Raw genomic sequence first — 13177 nt, forward strand, 5'->3', positions numbered from 1 at the left:
CTTGCTTGATATCCTCGTCTACAATCCAGTTTTTTTCTGCATACAAAATTAAATGACATAGTTTTAGAAGATACTGCAAAGCAAGTCTAGACTAGATCAGATCAGTTATACTACATGCAAAGATGCAAACTGTTTTAGTTCTCCGAGAAATATGACCAACAACCTTCCAAAAGAGCAGCCACACCGACCTCGACTCAATTAGACCTCAATTATCTTCAGTGAAGGTCAGTTACTCAGAGTTGCAGTTATTTGTGTTAGAAATGTAGATCTGATATGCCAGTGATATTATAAAATTAAGATACACACGAGGAGAGAAAGAACTACAATGTTAGATGAAGAGTTAGTTGGTGTTCAGACAAGAAACCAAGCAACCTTTGGAGAGGTGAAATGAGAAAAGGGAGTTTGAATGTGTCAGTTTTTCATGCAACTATTTATCCTTTACGATAGACAGGCAAAAAGTGGGAATATTCACATTTATGACACTTAAAGGTGTTATGATATATTTGCTTAAACCGCATAAGCATTAAAAATATACAGATACAAATATGGTTCTCTCGCTATCACGTGTCAGGAAGAAAACTCAACCCCTTACTGCAGTTTCTTCACATTGATTGACTGCTGTCTTTCTCTTCGTAAGTGGCACTGCCCCAGAGATTCAGTTACAGTCAGCCTGCGGTCTTACTGGCCACAGGAGACCCAGTCAGCTGAAGGGGCAAGGGATGGGGAAGTAAAGGTATAGTCAGCAGGATTGGGCAGGCATGGTTATAGGCACCAGGCCTCAAGCAGGGCAATTTGGCTTTCGGAGTCACGATCTGGTGGGAAGAAGTCTAAGTTTGCCAGAAAGGACAGGCAGGTGACAGGTGCCTGGCTCCAGTGAGGTAAGGCAGACACCCCAGGCATGAGAATCAAACTGAGGAATCATGAATCTGGTCTGAGGTGTGGTGGTGCAGCCAGGCTCTACTAGTGCTGTGTGGGTGTTGTAAAACTCTGTGAACCTTACCTGACCACAGAGAAAGAAATGGAGCATGCTAGGCTGTAAATGGGTGGCGAAGTGAGCTAAAGAATGATGATTGATTCAATCCAGATCTGTGACTGAGTGTGAGTGTTTGAAAAGTTTCAGCGCTCCGTCCATCATCTCCTTGTGCTTGCTCTGTTCACCCTAAGTTGGCTGCGTGTGTCCAGGCGTGGGTTCCTTTCTCACTTTTCCACTGTATTCAAACTAGCCTGGCTGACGAGGGATGTTAACCCAAAACCGGTCCCAGGAGGCTTGTTTCCAGTCCAGGGAAGACCTGGCTTGGCATTTCGGGCTGGACAGTTCCCATGACGGACAGGTCAAGACTGATTTGCATATGGCTGGGTCTGAACTGGGGTGGCGAAGTGAACTAAAGAACAATGATGTCTTCAACCTAGATCTGTGACTGGGGTTAGTGTTTGAAAAGTTTCAGCGCTCCGTCCATCATCTCCTTGTGTTTTTTTCTAGGCTGTAAAGTGGAAGGTAGGCCAGTGCATAAAGCACTCCTCCTTATCTAGTTTGGGCTTGAGGAAACCATTGATTTAGCATTACTACGCCAATTGTAGTTAAAATGTAGTGCACTGTTAACTGTGTGTGTCATGAGAGAGGCATCTTGGTGCACTGCTGTTTCTCATAAACATATTGTGATGTAAATATCATTGCCCATCACAGGATGTTTACAAATCTTCATTGCCAAACCCCGCAAATTACAAACTATGCAAGGTGTGTTATTAAATTTGAATGTCTTTTTACAGTCCAACTGTGACGACTACACTAAAGAACCTTGGGGCACTTTACAGACGTCAGGGAAAGTTTGAAGCTGCTGAAACATTAGAAGAGGCAGCGATGAGGTCTCGTAAGCAGGCAAGTCTAAAAAAAATAGAAATTCGTATTTCCGGTTTGTAACTTATTCCTATGTGTTTTTATGTTGATTTGTTCTCTGTAGAGTAAGGCAAGCAAATTCCACATACAGGGCCTTACACAGCACTATCTTGGGAACCTATTAAATACTAAAATATTTCATATTTGTTAAACCTGGGATATGTCCGCACTTCTTTTCCTATATCTTTTTAAAAATATTTCACAATTTGGCATTTTTCTTGAAAGTAAAGACCATCCTGAAATTAGCATTGCACCCTCAATTTAGTTAGTTGCTTCCTTATATACAATTATAGCAATAATTAGTGCCCTTATGTTTAACCCACTCTGTGAGGTTCATCATCCTAGCTGGTAATAATAGATGGGATTGAAACCCAGCGTATTGATGGTGTTAATGGTGCAGATAGTTGTTTGCAAACATGGTAACCTTAATTCCCTGATAAAACGTTGTTTTTTCGTTTTGACAATGACTTAATAAAGTTATATAATGTTCAGAACAGAGTTGTCCGATCCGAATATGTAATCTTCCTACATTCATTTTGTATACAAAAGACAAATATAGATAAATACTCAGAAAGACTGCACACAACTACATAAAAGTGTAATAATGCTTGAATAAATTAATTGAATAGAGCTGGTATAAAAGGTACGACTCTTTAAGGTAGTCCATCCACATGCTTGGCTCAGGACAAAACGTGTACACACATTCTTGTATTCTCATGCAGTGACTGCTGGTGAAATTTGAAAGTGGTAGGGCAGAAAGAACCAACATGTATTGCAGAGAGCAACCAAGCCCAGGTCTTCCAAGGGGATTCTGAATGGTGGCATTCTAGCTTGCCTACAGTTTGCTAAGGCATCAGTTTTGACACTGCATCATGAAAACAAACTATTCCCCGTCCAGTAACATTGAGTGCAGTACACGGGCTCCGAATACGTGTGTGACAGAGGGAACATAGTGTGGTTTCTACATACTCTATCAAGCGCCTGTCAATGAGAACAGTCAGTGTTCCGGGTAAACTTGGGAAAATAGACAAGGCAGGCTGAGTTCTTGAAGTCCATCCGTTCCCCATTTTCGCACATGCTCTGAGGACTGTCGCAGAACTCTACCTGTAAGCTATGTGCGAATGGTACTCTGCAGGGAGCGGTCTTACCAGGAGCACCCCATAACAACGGGAAGCCGCTTCTTCTCCTCACTCCTCAGGTGCAGACTTCTGTCAGTTTACTGGGCCCCAGACAGGCTGCAGCCAGAGGCGACAGTACCCAGGCCGAGTTTGTGTGTGACCGTGCTAAGGTAGTATGTATTTGCCCCAGTATTGGACTTTCATAGATTCCCTTGCTTTGTATCATTCTTTGTATCATTCTCCGGTCGTCGGAATGGGAGCCTCGGTAAATAGAAAATACCATAGCAGTAGGTACAAAAGAGAAAAAAGGCCTAGGCCTCATCTCATTTTGTAGCCTATCCCCCTCTTTTTGTAAAAGAGACCAAATAATTGCAATAACCAATCGGAGTAGCCTCACCCCATAGAACCCTCCTGAGAGAGCCTCAGATTTTCTACCGCACGTTGTGCTAAGGGAGTCTCCACTGAGCTCTGCTTAGTTTTTCTCTTCAGATTGGATTTTTCTCTTTATTCTTCAACTCTACTATGTCTGATAAGGAAAAGAAGCCTGTGCAACCTGTTGAAAGAAAAGGCTGTGCATAGAGGACAAGCAAAAAGACTGTATATACTGCTTGTACCCTGATCATAAGGCCACAGATTGTAAGATCTGCAGGACTTTTTCCACTTAGACCTTGAGAGACAGGGAAGGACGTCTGTTAACCTGGTTACAGAAAATGAAGTCTCGTAAGGAGGTTCTGTCATCTGACAGTGAGGATTCTTCCTCAGCTGCGTCTTCCAGAAGATCCAGGAAGAGGGGTAGGTCTTCCCCTTCAACTTCAGCTGAACCTCCTCAAAAGACCTCTGATAGGTCTGCAAGGCCAAGTCCCAAGAAATCTCCTCACCGAGGTGTAAAGGAGAGGCCAAGACAAGTTGCTGAGGCTCAAACATCAAAGAAGGTACTTCAGATTCCTTCTGTTGCTTCTCCATCAGCTGAAAAGGAGAAGGTTTTCAAGAAACCAGCGTCTGTCTCTCAGGAAGGGAAATCAGATAGAAAAAAACGTCCGTCGACGACGAAGTCTTCCGGTACGACGACTTCATCTAAGGTACATCTGGTTTCTGATAGATACATCTGCCGTGTGGATTCCTCACCTTGTGAATATCCCCTTGCGTCAGCAACATTCGGAAATTCTTTTTGTAGCTTCGCGCCGACGTGGACTTGGACGTCATAGAGGCACGGCATCGCTCGCGACTCCGCTGACGTCACCGACGCCTACAATAGGCCCACGACGGCGTGATGACATCAGTTCCCTTTTTTCCGCGTCGTCGACGCTAACGGTTTCGGGATACTCTGTAGCTTATAGTATATTGTTACTTTATTTCCTCTATTCTCCATTCTCTGAACCTTTTGCTCGATTATCATGTCGACAAAGAAAACAGGGTTTAAACCTTGTAGAGAGTGTGGGAAGATGATGTCCGTTACGGACCCTCACCAAGACTGCATCTGGTGCTTGAGTTCGGATCACGACGTTGACGAGTGTTCATCATGTCAGAAGATGAATCCGAAAGCTCTTCGAGAAAGAGAATCAAAACTTCTTGTGGCTAAGCTGAAGGCGAGTAAAGTTAAAAGATCCTCGAAGCACTCGAAGAGATCGAAGTCGAGATCCAGGTCGAGGTCTCGAGAGGCGTCGGCCTCGAAGTCTTCGTCTGATCATGCTTCCGGTTCTCGTAAGAAGCATAAGAAAAGGAGGCATGAATCCCGCCATCATTCAGGTGATAAGTCTGGTTCTAGATCGAAGTCTCCCAAGAGGATGAAATCGAAGGTAATTCCTCCGCAAGTGTCGGATCAAGAAGGTGAGGCTTCGCCTTCGGAGTCGATGGTCCATTCTCCGACTCCGGTTCCGGATCCGACGCCGGCTCCGTCTCCGACTCCGTCTCCGGCTCCAGGTGACACCGATGGAGTTCCTATTGAGGAGGAAACTTCGAATCCTGTTGTGGAAACAGATTCTAACCTACCTCGAGATCAGCCTGAGCATCCACCATTCCCAACTCCAGGTCAGGACCCCTCTGCGTTTTTGAACGCAATGTATGGTGTGTTCTCAAGATCGTGGTACCCCTCTGGAGCACCTTCGGGTCCCATGGGTCCTATGGCTTTCAATTTGGGTGTTCCTCACTCATATGCTCCAGCACCCTTCATGCCATATATGCCAGCCCCGACCCCGCTGTGGCAGTACCAAGCTCCACCGAGGTCGACGCCGGTATCGACGCCGGCTCGGCCGAAGTCGACGACTCCGGCTCCGACGTCGCCGGCTCCTAGCAAATCTATGGAACAACCTTCCAAGCCCTCGGATTCGATTCCGAAGTCGCCTCCGGCGCAGTCGGATTCGGCGCGGGATTCGACTGCACTTCGAGTTAAAATGAGGTCTCGAAGAGAAGCTCAACGTCTTCTTGATGAACAGAGAGTTGGTGGTTCTTCTTCTGAAGTGGAGGAAGGTGAGCTGAAGGGGAGTTATTTGAAGGACCTAGCAGAAGCGAGTGGTCTCGAATTTTCCCCAGAGTGGTCTTTACCTTCAGGACCTGATACACCCTCCAGAGATGTTCAACCTTATCATGTTGTCATGAAGAAGGCAGCAGGACGTTTGGGTTTGACTTTGCCTACTGTCGAATTTAAGTCAAACTTACTGACTGAGGTCCGTCATTCTCCGAATTCGGCAGTGGAACCTTTACTGCCATTTAATGATGCTTTAAAGGATCCCATTATGGAGGTATGGAAGAAACCTTTTTCTGCTCCTGCAGTTTCAAAAAATGTGGCTAGGAGATATAGAGTGGCTCCTGAGGATCCTGCTTTCTTGTCTTCTCATCCTTCTCCTGAGAGTTTGGTAATTCAGGCCGCTTGTTCTAAAAAGTCAGTTGGTGCTTTTCCGCAGGTGCCTGGCGACAAAGAGGCCAAGAAACAGGATCAAGTTGCAAAAAAGACTTTTTCTTCAGCTAGTATGGCATTGAAGTCTTCTAATGCCACTTGCCTTATGGGTAGATATATTCATGCTCTTATGGACTCTATGCGTTTATTAATCCCTAAGGTTCCTGAGGATAGCAGAAAAGACTTTGAGGAAGCTTTGTCTGATTCTCAGGCGGCAGCCCGTCAGGTCATTCAAAGTGGGCTTGATACTACGGATTCTGTGGCAAGGATCATGGGCACGGCGGTGGCCACGAGGCGTTCAGCCTGGTTGAAGTCGTCTGATTTTTCAGCTGATGTCCAATCTGCTCTATTGGATTTACCTTTCGATGGTGAAGGGCTCTTTGGAAGGAAAGCAGACACTGCCTTGGAGAGATTCAAGGACAGCAGAGCAACTGCTAGATCTCTTGGCCTTCAGGTCAGGGGTTCTACGACCATGGAAAATTTGGAGGTTTTGGCCGTTCTTCCTTTCGTACATTTAGACAAGGTCAGCAGCAGCAACAACAACAGCAGCAGCAGAATACCTTGTATAGATCATACAGGGGAAAACAGAGGGCACGTCCTCGAGGACGTCAAGCCTCCTCCTCTTCCACCTCTTCCAACCCCCCAGCCACAGAAAAGCAGCCCTAGATCCGCCATTCAGGATCATGTAGGCCCAGTGGGGGGTCGGCTTACCCACTTTCTACGAGATTGGGAATCGGTTACATCAGATCTTTGGGTTCTCAATCTCGTAGAAAATGGGTATGCTCTTCCCTTTCGGGAATTCCCTCCCAATTACCCTCCTTGCCACAGGTATTTCTCAGAGGAACATCTGTTACTCCTTCAGGAGGAAGTCCAAACTCTATTGAGAAAAGGTGCGATAGAGGTGGTCCCAGAGCAGGAAAGGGGTCAGGGATGCTACTCCCGGTATTTCCTGATTCCCAAGAAGGATGGCAGACTTCGTCCAATCCTGGATCTCAGGATCTTGAATTTTTATCTGAAACAGGAAAAATTCAAGATGCTCACCCTTGCTCAGGTTCTTCAGGCGCTGCTGGAAGAAGACTGGATGGTGTCACTCGACTTGCAGGATGCGTATTTTCATATTCCAATCCTGAAGTCGCACAGGAGGTATCTCCGTTTTAAGGTGGGATTGCAGAACTACCAGTTAGCTGTCCTTCCGTTTGGACTTACTACTGCGCCTCGGGTCTTCACCAAGGTGATGGCAGTGGTGGCGGCGTGTCTCAGAAGATCAGGCATTCCTGTATTCCCGTATCTGGACGACTGGCTGATCAAAGCGCAGTCGTCAGAGGCTGTGCTTCATCATCTGCGAGAGACAACCCAGTTGTTGTACAGGTTGGGGTTTTCGATAAACGTACCCAAGTCTCACCTGGTGCCCTCCCAGCGCAACCTTTTCATAGGTGCTGTACTGGACACAACTGTATGTCGTGCATTCCCTCCACCTCAAAGGATTCGCGACATACAGGAAATGATTCCTTTATTTTACAATGGAGCGGTCGTTCCAGTCCTGAAGGTCCTTCGCCTGCTCGGTCTGATGGCTTCTTGCATTCTGTTGGTCAACCATGCACGCTGGCACATGAGGGCACTCCAGTGGTGCCTCCGCAGGCAGTGGTATCAGCACAACGGAGATCTCAGGGAGTCTGAGGATCTCCAGAGAAGCTGCGGCGGATCTGTCTTGGTGGAGCGTGGAAGGCAATCTGTCTCAAGGAAAGCCCTTTCATCTGCCTCCATCGGTTGCCACAGGGATCACACATGCATCCACTCTAGGGTGGGGTGCTCATCTGGGGGATCTGGAGGTCAAGGGCTTTGGTCTCCAGAGGAAAGGTTGCTTCACATCAACCTTCTAGAATTGCGGGCGATTCGTTTGGCGCTCAAGGCCTTCCTCCCTTCCCTTCGCGGTCGTTTGGTCCAGGTCCTGACGGACAACACGACCGCGATGTGGTACATCAACAAGCAGGGAGGAGTGGGGTCGCAGTGTCTCTGCGGAGAGGCTCTGCGTCTCTGGTCCTGGGTTCAGGACCATCAGATTTGTCTGATGGCAAATCATCTGGCCGGGGTTCTGAACGTTCGTGCAGACAGTCTCAGTCGGCGGTTCTCTGCCGACCACGAGTGGAGGCTCCATCCGGAGGTGGTTCAAGACATCTTTCAGATGTGGGGGACTCCTCGGGTGGACCTGTTCGCCACTTACGAGAATGCGCATTGCCTGTCATTCTGCAGTCTCCAGTATCCGATGCAAGGAGCCTTGGGGACGCGTTTCAGTTGAGTTGGAGAGGTTAACTCCTTTACGCTTTTCCTCCTATACCCTTGATTCCTCGGGTTCTGAGGAAGATTCGCCAAGACCGGACCCAAGTCATATTGGTCGCCCCGGACTGGCCAAGAAGGGTGTGGTATACAGATCTTCTCCACCTCTCCTCTCACCCGCCGCTCCGTCTCCCTCTCAGGGCAGACCTCCTCTCTCAGATGGAGGGGCAGGTTCTACACCCCCACCTCCAGACATTACACCTTCATGCCTGGAGATTGAACGGGGCAACCTGATTTCCTTTTCCCTCCCGCCTGACGTTGTGGATGTCATCTTGTCAGCCAGGCGTGACTCCACTAAGTCCATCTATTCTTATAGATGGTCGAAATTTGTCACGTGGTGTGGGGAAAGGTCTGTTGACCCTTTGAAAGCCCATTTGTCTAATGTTCTCCAGTTTGCCCTTTCTCTGGCACAGCAGGGGCTTGCTGTTGCCACTGTGAAGGGTTATCTTTCTGCGCTGTCGGCTTTTATCTGTTTGCCTGACCAGCCTTCTCTTTTTAAATCTCCTGTTGTCTTAAGGTTTTTGAAGGGCCTTGTAAATAAGTTCCCTCCTACTCCTTTTATTGTGCCTCAGTGGGACTTAAATCTTGTATTGACCTTTTTGATGGGTGCTCCCTTTGAGCCTCTTCACAAATGTCCCTTGAGGCTTCTTACCCTTAAAACGGTCTTCCTCGTTGCAATACCCTCGGCAAGGAGGGTAAGTGAGCTTCAAGCTCTTAGTTACAAGCCCCCTTTCTTGACCATTCATGCTGATCGAATGGTTCTCAGGACCAGGGCTGCTTTTCTGCCTAAGGTGGTAACTCCTTTCCATCTAGGACAGTCTATTACCCTACCTGCCTTCTATCCTCCCCCTCACCCTTCTAAGGAGGAAGAGAGACTGCACCGTCTGGACCCTAAGAGGGCGGTGTCCTTTTACTTGGACAGATCCAAGGACTTTCGTTTGGAAGACCAGCTCTTCGTTGGATTTGCTGGCTGCAAGAAAGGAAGAGCGGTCCATAAAATAACTTTATCGAGATGGATCGTCCTCTGCATAAATATCTGCTACTCTTTGGCTGGTAAGGAACCACCAGAGGGTATAAGGGCTCATTCTACTAGAGCTAAGTCGTCAACCTCTGCATTGGCTAGAGGTGTGCCTGTTGAGGATATTTGTAGAGCGGCAACTTGGTCTTCCCTCCACACTTTCGCGAAGCATTACTGCTTGGATTCCGAGGTGAGGAGGGACGGTCATTTTGCACGCTCTGTCCTTCAGGATTTCCTGGTCTAGAAGAGTGGACACCCTCCTCCGGGAGTGGGGACTGCTGTGGGACTCTATTCACAAGGTGAGGAATCCACACGGCAGATGTATCTATCAGAAGAACAAGTTACTTACCTTCGGTAATGCTTTTTCTGGTAGATACTATATCTGCCTGTGGATTCCTCACTGACCCACCCGCCTCCCCGTTGTCCACCATTCTTTACCAGAGTTATTGTAATGTAATGTATTTATTGTTTGTTATCAGGGAATGTTTCAATAGCTTTCCTGCTTTTGCTTCACACTGTGTGTTTTGCCTTTACTGTTGTGTACTGTGTATACTGTATACATTTCTACTGTCATTGGTCCGTCCGTGTGCCTCGATGGCACGGAAAAAAGGGCGGAACTGATGTCATCACGCCGGCGTGGGCCTATTGTAGGCGTCGGTGACGTCAGCGGAGTCGCGAGCGATGCCGTGCCTCTATGACGTCCAAGTCCACGTCGGCGCGAAGCTACAAAAAGAATTTCCGAATGTTGCTGACGCAAGGGGATATTCACAAAGTGAGGAATCCACAGGCAGATATAGTATCTACCAGAAAAAGCGTTACCGAAGGTAAGTAACTTGTTCTTCAGTCACAGCTCCGTAAACGGGACCGGCGACGGTAGCTTCGTCGACGGCGGCTGCAGTGTTATCTCCGTCGACGCTTCAAGTTCCTTAGTCGTCGACGAAGATGATGACATCGACGACGCTGACGATAGTGTCGACGGCCACGATGTCAACGAGGACAACGTCGACGACTGTTACTATGATACTGACGACGAGCTCATCGGCCCATCGTCGACGACAGTCCTTACCTCTTCGATGGTCCCGTCGACGATTCAAAAAGTCCGGATTTCGTTAAGAAGGCAGCAGATCACTCCTGAGATGACTTCTCCACGTAGAGTGACACCCTGGCCACCAACTTTGCTCTTGGATGACGAGCTTTCAGAGAAGGAACATGGTTCTTACGGGGATGCGTATAGCCCATCCCAACTTCAGGTGAAGTACCAGGACTCAGATTCTGACGATTACTATACTGAGGAAAGGCACTATGAACGACAAGATAGACCTCAACATCAGTCTCATGGATATGGTGGCTATGCCTTCCTCTCTTATTACGGATTTGCAAATGATGTTGCAGGACTAAAAGCATAGGTTCCCATCTCCAGCTACTGAGCAACAAACGCAGTCACCTCCTCCGTCTATTCCTGCCACTTCTTCAGCTACAGTGGTTCCTCCGGTGTCTCAACCTCCGGTTTCGGAGCCTAGAGAAAGCCGCCAGGAGATTATTGCTGTTCAGGATGATGATGATTCATCTGACGAGGATCAAAATATTCATCAAGTCCCGGATCCTGATAAAGAATGGGACGACTATATCATTCCAGATCCGTCTTCTCCATCATCGGATCCTGTTGACTCTCCTCCAGCTGACATCGGAGGTTTCCATAACCTTATGGAGAGAGCGTCCAAGAGGTTTGGCCTTCCAGTTACGACCGTACAGTCAGACTGTTTCCTTTATGATTTCAAGGAACCATACAGGAAGCCCATCGTTCAATCCTAATCGTGGAACATGTATGGTCTGAGGGTACTAAGGTGATGCAGAATCCGGCAACAGACATCCCTGTTCTTCCGTGGTTGGAGAAGAAATATAAAGCACCAGAGAGCAGTCCTGCTTGCCTGACAGGTCAACCGAAGCCGGACTCTGTTATTTCCCAGGCAGCTCAAAGAAAATCTAAGAATCCATCGGTGCCCCTTACAACTCTACCAGATAAGGAAGGTAGACGCCTGGACAATGTGGGCAAGCGATTCTCCTCAATTCTAGCCTTCTAGTTCGACCTGCAAATGCTCTTGCAATCTTGGGTAGATCTGATCGCCAGATGTGGTGCGATTTATCCCCGTTTGTGGATCAACTACCAGATGGAGCCAAGGTAGAGGCTAAAAAGATCCTTGAGGAAGGAGAACTTTCTTCTTCGGAAGTAATAGATTGTGCTATGGATATAGCTACCACCGCCTTTCGAGCCTTGGCAGGGTCAGCAGTTTTAAGACTTCAGGGTTGGCTTCGGGGTACCTGGTTTCGCCAAGAAGTTCAAAATAAGATCCTGGACTTACCTTAAGATGGACATATGTTTTTTGGAAAGCATATAGACGATGCCCTTCAAGACATCAAAAAGGACACGGACACGGCAAGGTCCCTGGAGACATTGCAATACCGCAAGGTTCCTTTCAGGAGTGCTAAAGGTGGAGGGTTTTCATCGTACAGAGGTGGTAATCAACAACGCTACTCTTCTTATTCTCAATCCTCCCAGTTTTACAAGCCGCAATACTCTCAGCGCCAAGGTCAATCGGCGTCTTTCTCTCGTCAACCATTAAGAGGACGACAGGGTCGTCAGGGAAGAGATACTTCTAAGCAGCAATAGCAGCTTCCAGGCTCTGCCTACTGTTCCTTCCCCTCCAATATCATCAGTGGGGGGGTAGGATATCAAATTTCCTCCACAATTGGCAGATCATTACATCGATTGGTGGGTCCTCAACATCATACAATTTGGCCACACACTAGAGTTTCAAGATTTTCCACCATCCAGAGCCCCTCGCTCCACAGAATTAAAACATCTGAATCTTCTATGTCTCGAAACTCAGCAACTACTTATCAAAGGAGCGATGGAAAAGGTTCCTCAGTCCCAACAAGGAAAAGGTTTCTATTCCAGGTTTTTCCTGGTTCGCAAGACAGAAGAAAAGTGGCGCCCAATTCTAGACCTGAGGGAGCTCAACACCTATCTCATAGAACTCTCATTTCGGATGGTTTCTCTCCAGGATATATTGCGTCTCCTGAATCCTGGCGATTATATGTCAACTCTAGATCTCGAGGACGCATACTTTCATGTTCTCATTCATCCGGCCCACAGGAGTTATCTTCGCTTCACAGTAGCCAAGAGCCACTATCAATTCAAGGTCCTGCCTTTCGGACTTCGATCCGCTCCGCAGATATTTACAAAAGTGCTGGCCCCAGTAGCAGCATTACTCAGAAGGCAGTCTCTGCAGGTGTTTCCCTACCTGGACGATTGGCTGATAAAAGCCCCATCTTCTCAAGCAGCTACAAGGGCAGTCGAAGATTGTATTCAACTCTTCAATATCTTGGGTCTAGGTCTCAACAAAAGCAAGTCTATCCTTCTTCCATCCAAATCGGCAAGGTTTTTGGGTGCCATCCTGGATACAACTCTGTGCAAAGCTTTCCCTTCAGGAGAGAGACAGAACAGACTAATTCTTTCTGCCAACCGATTACAAAAGAAACAAACTCTTTCCGTCCGTCAATACAAATCCCTTCTAGGATCGATGTCATCTTGCATTGCCTTAATGCCGCACTGCAGGCTTCACATGCGCCCCCTGCAAGAACAACTAGACTTGCAATGGTGTCAGGCAGAGGAATCGTTCGACGACAGGATAAAGATCACTCCTATCATGAGGAAGGCGATCAGGTGGTGGACTACAAAAGAAAATATTGCGAAAGGTCTCTTTCATGATTCCTTCTTCTCCTTTAGTTCTGACCACAGACACCTCTCTAGAGGGCTGGGGGGCGGTATTGCAGGACCTGCAAGTAAGCGACCACTGGTCTCAAGAGTTACGCACCTACCATATCAACCTTCTGGAACTACGGGCGATTCGGCTGGCTTT

General features: G+C 47.6%; 1 protein-coding gene across 6 annotated transcripts in view; it reads left to right on the top strand.

The window, feature by feature from the left end:
• KLC1 (kinesin light chain 1) overlaps positions 1-13177 on the top strand; it is a 406453-nt gene that overhangs the window by 306305 nt on the left and 86971 nt on the right. For all 6 annotated transcript variants that reach the window (XM_078660245.1, XM_078660243.1, XM_078660246.1 and 3 more), the window contains exon 12: positions 1768-1876. In XM_078660245.1, coding sequence (XP_078516371.1) covers positions 1768-1876 — 109 coding nt within the window. The remainder of the gene's footprint in view (positions 1-1767; positions 1877-13177) is intronic.

The sequence above is a fragment of the Lissotriton helveticus genome, chromosome 9 (assembly GCF_964261635.1).
Source record: "Lissotriton helveticus chromosome 9, aLisHel1.1, whole genome shotgun sequence".
Classification (NCBI taxonomy): Eukaryota; Metazoa; Chordata; class Amphibia; order Caudata; family Salamandridae; genus Lissotriton; species Lissotriton helveticus.